This window comes from Solanum tuberosum, unplaced genomic scaffold (assembly GCF_000226075.1).
Source record: "Solanum tuberosum cultivar DM 1-3 516 R44 unplaced genomic scaffold, SolTub_3.0 scf00152, whole genome shotgun sequence".
NCBI classification, from domain to species: Eukaryota; Viridiplantae; Streptophyta; class Magnoliopsida; order Solanales; family Solanaceae; genus Solanum; species Solanum tuberosum.
This window is the reverse complement of record NW_006239078.1, coordinates 625431-633084: the sequence shown is the minus strand read 5'-3', so window position 1 is coordinate 633084 and position 7654 is coordinate 625431. Positions and strand designations below refer to the sequence as shown.

The window sequence follows — 7654 nt, the reverse complement described above, 5'->3', positions numbered from 1 at the left end:
TAATAACAAGTTAATATGTTTACGTGTACATACTCAAAGTTGGTTACAAAACAAATACAAAAGTTTAGCGCCTCTTTCTCCTTCATCCGTTGCCTTCAAACCCAAGCTGCCATGTCCATGTAGCAACACAGAGTTTTAAGCTTTCAAGCCAAAATCGAAAAATGAAGAATGCCCAAATACCCAAATTCAAATCATTGATCTCGTTAAAAGAAACAGAAGCAAATTCCCTTTTATGGCCGCCAAAATTTTCTTCACTGTCATCATCTTTACAACAATATATCAATTCAGACACTCCTATTTTTGGACAAAAGATTCATTCATACATTTTCAAAACTGGGTATCAACCCAATACCAATATAAGTATCAAATTGTTAATACTTTACTTGAAAAGTTCTTGTCTTTTTTATGCCCGCCAACTGTTTGATGAAATGCGTCAACCGACTCTCTCTGCTTATAATTACATGATTTCTGGGTATGTGAAACATGGGTTTGTTTTAGAATGTTTTAATATGGTTAGAAAGTTGTGTCTTTGTGGTGAAACTCCAGATAAGTTTACACTATCAATGATTTTGAAGGGGTCTACTATTAGCTATGTAGAGTCGTATTCTCTGGGTATTGGAAAGCAGGTTCATGCCCAGGTGATTAAATGTGATGTTGAGGGTGATGATGTGCTTTATACTGGGTTGGTTGATTCGTATGTGAAGAGTGGGAGGGTGGATTATGCGAGGAGAGTGTTTGATTTGATGTTGGAAAGGAGTGTTGTTTGCTCGACGTCGTTGATAACAGGGTATATGAATCAGGGTTATATTGAGGATGCTGAAGATGTGTTTAGTAAAACAATGGAGAAAGATGTTGTGGCGTTCAATGCGATGATTGAAGGTTATAGTAAACAGATTGAAAATGCTAAGAAGGCGATTGAGGTTTATATTGACATGCAACGTTTCGGTTTTAGGCCTAATATTTCTACTTTTGCAAGTATTATTGGGGCTTGTTCTGCTCTAGCAGCATCTGAAATTGGTCAACAGGTTCAAGGACAGCTGATGAAGACTGAGTTAATTGAGCACGTTAAAATTGCAAGTGCTTTAATTGACATGTATTCTAAGTGTGGATTGGTTGAGGATGCAAGAAGAGTCTTTGACCACATGCATGAGAAGAATGTCTTCTCTTGGACTTCCATGATTGATGGATACGGGAAAAACGGGTATCCCGATGAGGCACTTGAACTATTTAGTATAATGCAAGAAGATCATCACATTGTTCCAAATTATGTTACATTTCTAAGTGCTCTCTCAGCTTGTGCGCATTCTGGACTAGTTGTTAAAGGAAGAGAGATTTTTGAAAGTATGGAGAGAGATTACTATATGAAGCCAAGGATGGAGCATTATGCTTGCATGGTTGATCTCTTTGGACGCTCAGGGAGCTTAAATCAGGCATTAGAGTTTGTAATTAATATGACTGAAAGTCCAGATTCTGATGTTTGGGCAGCTTTACTCAGTTCTTGTAGAGTGCATGGAGATGTGGAATTGGCTAATTTAGCTGCCAATGAGCTTTTCAAGCTAAGTAGTGGTAGTCGTCCAGGGGCATATGTTGCACTATCTAATGCTCTTGCAGATGCTGGTAGATGGGATGGTGTGAGTGAACTTAGGGAGATTATGAAGATTAGAGGAATATCAAAGGGCACAGGCTTCAGTTGGGTTGGCAGTGATGGTAGTTTGAAAGCTTTTTTGGCTGGACAACAGACATAACTAAAGGTAATAGTAGCAAGTTTTCACTCTTTTTTTAAATTTTTTTTACGAGAAAGAGTTTTCACTCAGTTAATCTGATAACTTTTTTTTTTTAATATACAGTTTAAGATCTCCAGAGCCTGGTAGTAAAGAAAGGCATTGTTGCCAATCTGAAGTGACTTAACCATGCCTGAACAGGAAGATAGAAAATTGACACGTGACTAGTTGAAGTTACACAAATGGAATATATACCTCCTCAGCTGCATGGTTTGGCTTTCTTCACCCTTGTACAAGGATTCAAGTTCATATACTTGAGTTTGTTTCTATCTCCTTCAAGGATTCAATCCTTTTATTGTTCCTATCTTTCAAATTCAACTCTCCCACTATCCACACTCGTGTCAGGGGTGAAGAGAAATAATTTATTCATAGTCAAATCATACTAGCAGAGTCTGCCAGTGAGAGAGGATTCCACTTTCACGCATTTATCGATCAGGATCCTCAAGGCACCAAGAAGGTATGTTTCTTTGCATGGTTGGCAGCTAGGGACGAGATATTGACAATGGATGAGCTAATGCAGCATGTTTGTTGTGGATGTTCCTGATTTTGTTTGGGTGTACAATGTGTAATGCTGTGCACAATGGAAGAAGTGCTGCATTACTAGTCCTTCAGAATGAGGAAGAGAAGAAATAGGGCATGGATGTTGATCTGCTAGCTTTATTGTGGGTAACATGGAGGGAGAATAATACGAGAGCATTTAAAGGGGGTTGAAATAGATATCTGTTTCTAGTTTTCTTTTGGTGCAGCCACAACGTCCCCTGTGTGTATAGATGATTGATATCCTTTGTAGAGAATCATATTTTTGTGTAGGTTCTCTACATTTTACTATACAACTTCTATACGGGGTTTCTCCTCACACATTAATAAATTTGTTTACCTTATTGAAAATAAAGTTGTATTTGAGATACTATTTGGTACAGGTTGGACAATCAGTATTGCCATGTGCGAGAAGTGATTGTTAGATGAAACTGGGCAATAGTGAGACTACTGGAAACTCAATCAGTCAGTTATACCAAAACAAAGGCAGACACTCAACTGTTGGAGTGCCTGACCAAGTCAAATGTGTTTTTATTTGTCTAAGTTTTTTCCATTCTCTTGAGCTTTACAATCATTAGCAGGTTGACATTTCTGTACAGTGTATGCAACAAAGCTGACCTTGTGGCTCTATAACATTCCAAGCATGTAGTTCTTCGCATTGCATGGAGCTCAAGTCCGTCTCCATAGACCGCCTAATTCATTATTGACTAAGGCCTAACAAGCAGACACTCTATCTATTGATTTCCAAAGTGAAGCTTTTAAAAGTGACTTGATTTCTTGGGAATTGCAAGTTTTACCATCAGTCTTAAGCATAGCCTAGAACAAAAAGGAGATTAAATGTGTTTTCCTCGGCCCGTCTACACAGCATCAAGCGAATGCTTAAGTCTATCTATCAATTGATGTGATAACAATCTTTTCCGGGGAAGTTGACTTCTTGGATAATCTTTACCATTATACTTTCTTTTTTTTTTGGATAATCTGGTGAAAAGTAGGTCTTGTAATATTTATGCATTGTTTGGCTATTAGGCATGTTAAATTTGGTTTTGCATATGCCTTCCGTCGGTTATGGAAGTTTATCATCCCTATATGTGGTCTGGTTCTTAAAAGAATTCTTTAATCTGGTCCAGGCATTGACAAGGACATAATGTGATGCTTCTGTTAAGGATTTGTGGAACTAAATGTTCTATGCTTGGATGTTGGAATTTGCTGTTTCATGATTGTGAAATTGTCAAGAGGATGAAACTTATCAGTGCATATTGTGAAATTGCTGTCTCATGATTATGAAGTTGGAAGTTACACGCTTAAGGTCTCTTGGTTCATGAATATTGGGGCCATCAGAAGTTCTTCCCACATGTTGTAGGATAAAATAAACAGTCTACATTTCTTCCCGCATATGATATTTATCTTGAGCTAGTAACAAGTTCTAGTTTTAACTGCATGTTGTTGACTAACCATTGTTCTTATGCATGAATAGGATTCATAGAGGGTAGTCCGATGATGCTGTCATTAAAATACTGGTGTATGGCCTTAAAGGTATTTATTTCCACTTGTGAACTTCGTACAAAATGTTGTGCTAGTAGTTTTTTCTGCAGTTTATTGCTTCTCCTGTTCTTATACCTTAATAGAAGAAGTATTTGAAGATAGTTCATCTTACTTGTTCATTGAAGAAGCTGGAGTCAATAGTGACAAGCCTCAAGGCTATACACTAAAAGTGCTGGACGAAACTATGGTGTAGATTTAAAATGGAGACACAGGTTTTAATTAGCTTTCTGAATATAGAAGAAAAAATGATCTTTAGAAATACTGGCAAATTCCATGATTTTCTTGAAAAAGGAAAGCCAAAAGTAAAGAGTCAATAAATAATGAGAAAAACTTGTTGATTGCACTAAGTTCATTTTATTGAAATTGAGTCTCTGGCATGTAACTCTTTTTTGCCTTTTCCGTAGTGATCAATGAAACGCCAAAGCTTGTTTTAGGGCTTAAAAAGATTACACCAGTTTAAGAGATTTATTCCTGATTCTTTGATCAATGACTCCTTCCATCCCAACTCCTGTTTTTAAGCTTCATTGTGGATATTTTGGGTATGCTGCATCTTTGGTTAAAGTAGCTTAAGCTGATTGAGCATGTACAATTGACTTAGAAAGAGTCTATTCTTGTTTTCAAATTAGCTTTTGGTACCAATCATTCTGTCTTAACCCTTTAAAAGTCAATATAGGTAGCATTTACAAGTCGATAAAGGTGGCGTTTAGGTAGCCGGTATACGTCAGAAAAAAGGTAGTCTGTAATCCTATCCTACAGCTTCCTGCTACTGAAATGTATAACTTGTTGGACTTTCATGTAGTCCCATGATTGAATGCTAGAGGGTCATGCAATTCTTTTTTGAATTTTCTAGTTATTTGCTCTTTTTAATTGCACTTAGTAATGTAGTCCTCAGGGAGGGGCTGCAAGGTGGGTGCTAATTTTGTTTGTGTTCTAGATAACTTTTTCATTATCCTTTGGCTCCTTCTTGGTCTGTTGGGGTAAAGATGTGAGGAGGTCCATGGGATGATTGTGATGTGAGGAACATTGGCACATTAACTCATTAAGTGGTTATTCAAGCTTGTTTTCTGGTTATAATTTGGGCCATCATATTAAAGACTTTCTTAGCCTTACACTTCCATGAGTTAAAAAATACTTTTTCTTTCTCTTAGTACATTTTATATTACAAATTTATCCTAAGTGGTTGTTGAAAGATGGGAATTAGTAATGGTGACACTAAAGTTGTGATTTTTCAAAAGAAAATTTCAGCATTTTTCCTTGGCTAATAGTTGGTGAATTCATTCTTTGAGCTTTTTCAAGAGATTCAGCTTGATCGTTGTTAAAAATGGCTCCGACTTCAAGAGCATTTTACTTTCGATTAAAACAAGAAATACTATTACATATCAATCGATGTTAGTGTGGTATAAAGGTGTTAGGTGGTGAAGGTGTATTCTCAAGTTCTGCTTTATACACAAGTATATATGTCAGTCGTTAACACATCTAAGAATATCGAATTCCATTTCTATTATGTCTGTGCAATTACATTTTTCTACTGAAATTGTTTGATTAAATTGATATGTAGTCCAGTGTGATTTTAGGGTGAACATTGTACCTGAAGCTGTTGTTCACTAGAATTCTCAGTAATGGGAAGCACTGATGCAAAGGTTGGACTAACAGTTTAAAATGTGTGTTTGGCTTTATTTGCAGAATATATATTTGACCAAATATCAGGAAAATAACAATCATGATTAATAAGAGTATGAAGGTGCTAAGTGTCAAGTGTCTGAATCTCAAATTTCTTCTTTATAGATAGAAATGATGAGAGATTGGAGGTGCTCATGCATCAATCTACATCAAAGTTTAAGGCTATTGTGTGGATGAAGCTTTTAGAGTTGCATTTAAGCATGAACTGTTTGATTAAGTTGATATTGGTCCCGTTATTGTTTTGTGTCTGAATGTTATACTAGGAGCGGTTCACCAGTTGAATATAGTCATCTCCTATAGCCATCTTGAGGAATGGTGGGACACAGACAAAAAAGCAATCTTGCACGTAACCGAAAAGAAAAAATAAAAAAAGTTACTCAAGAGGATCAGTGTGCTTTCTTTGGAAAAGAACAAAGTTATGTGGTCCTCTGTGCCCTTCTCTTTTGTTTGTTCTGTGCTTATGATGAACTTGCTTTCCTTTACCTTTGGGGGTGAAAAAGGTTAGGGAGCATTCACCATTACCACTCCTTGATAAAGACAATCCCTTTGGTAATCTTATAAACTGATTATTTGTTCTGCTTTCTCCTAATTTCGTCATTGGAGTTGTAATTTGTTTACAGTTAGGGGCGGATCTAGGAGGGGGCGAGGGTGTTCACCCAAACCCCCTTGGCAAAAATTTACATTGTCTATACAATTTTTTTAATTTTTTTTTACTTTTAGTGTATATATTCAGATTTTTGTATCCCATGAACACAAGATTAGTGGTTGGCTTAGTGGTTTAAGAGTTCAAAATTCACCTTGAGGTTCCAAGTTCAAATCCAAGACTTTACCGTGGGAAATTGTTATCGAAGAATTGGGTAAAAGACTAATTGTAGTTAATATTGTTGAGAGAAACTGAGAAATTTTGATCGAAAAATAAAAAAAGGGTGTTGAATGCATGTCCTAACACCATTTTCAGCTGCAAATCTAACAAAGTACATGCATGTGGCAGTTACGTGGTGACTGAGATTTTTCTTTTCATTTTACACTCGTGTTTTTGGTAGTTAGAAGTCTGATTTTAATTTTTCCGAGAAGTTGATGCAGATAGTCAGTGTCACTTAACGTCTGAGCTACAAGTATCTTGCATGGATTAATCCTCTTCACAAGATCTTATACACATGAAACATTGTCATAAATGAGGTAGCTGGGAAGTCCTATCAAGAAAATGCATCAATCCCTGTTCTGCTGCCCCACCGATCACCAGGTCTCGCATATCAGGTCTCTAGCAATGGAGCTTTCGTCTTCAATCCCAATTGACAAGTCACAGTGCCATCTGTTTTATGGAAAAAAACTTCTCATTAGCCTCAAGGAGCAGGTAACCATCCCCACACCTATGATGTTAGCCTTAACCTTAGCTTTAGATAATATGAATATGTGCTGGTCCCTTTTTTCTTTGTCATAGTCTATAATAAGGACTATTATATCCAACCCCGGAAAACAACCGGTATATGTAAACAACAACGACATACCCAGTGTATTCCCACAGAGTGGGGTCTGGGGTGGATACAGTGTATGCAAACTTTACCTCTACCTCAGAGGTGAAGTAGAGAGGCTGTTTCCGATAGACCCTCAACTACCCGGTATATGTAAAGTACCTTTTAAAATCCCTATTCATTGTTGATAGGAGTAGGACCATTATATTTATGCCCAGCCTAGGAGAGAGGGAGAGAGGGTTAATCAATATGCTGCAAGTTGTCATTGAATTGAATATACAGGAATTGGCTCTTCATTTTTATTTTTCGTGTATAGACATCAAGTCTACATCGATCTGATCTAACGGTCATGAGTGAGTTCTTTTACAGATACCTTGTGTCTGGAGAAAGAATGAGCAAAGTCTTTTGTAGTCCCTTTAGAGTAAGTTTTATTAAAACTAGTTGGGTCCATGAAAGTTGACACATTAATTGTTTGTTTTTGTTTTGTCAACTTTTAGCCAAATTATAACAAAGACTGATGTCTTTTGGTAAAGTCTTCTATACTTGAATATACTTGCATCAACAACCTAATGTTTTACTATGTTGCATCAAGTCCCTTGATGTTCATGAAAATCCATAAAACAAGTAGTAATATATCATATA

General features: G+C 36.7%; 1 protein-coding gene across 4 annotated transcripts; it reads left to right on the top strand.

The window, feature by feature from the left end:
• Window positions 1-7313, top strand: LOC102586623 (pentatricopeptide repeat-containing protein At1g28690, mitochondrial). 4 transcript variants are annotated; one of them, XR_001474128.1, is made up of 5 exons: window positions 1-1751; window positions 1848-2238; window positions 3446-3674; window positions 3793-3851; window positions 6615-7313. XR_001474128.1 is itself a non-coding variant. In XM_006353139.2 (2 exons), exon 1 carries the CDS (start codon window positions 162-164, stop codon window positions 1743-1745), a length of 1584 nt encoding a protein of 527 aa, XP_006353201.1. In that variant the 5' UTR covers window positions 1-161; the 3' UTR covers window positions 1746-1751; window positions 1848-3437. The 4 variants fall into 4 exon arrangements, 1 of the variants encoding a protein (XP_006353201.1); XR_001474129.1 differs by having other exon boundaries at window positions 3446-3851; window positions 6624-7313; XR_001474127.1 differs by having other exon boundaries at window positions 3446-3851.
• The last annotated feature ends 341 nt before the right edge of the window (window positions 7314-7654 follow it).

What these genes read in the sequence shown, in the direction of transcription:
- LOC102586623 (XM_006353139.2), top strand. Translation starts at nt 162, where the DNA reads ATGAAGAATGCCCAAATACCCAAATTCAAATCATTGATCTCGTTAAAA.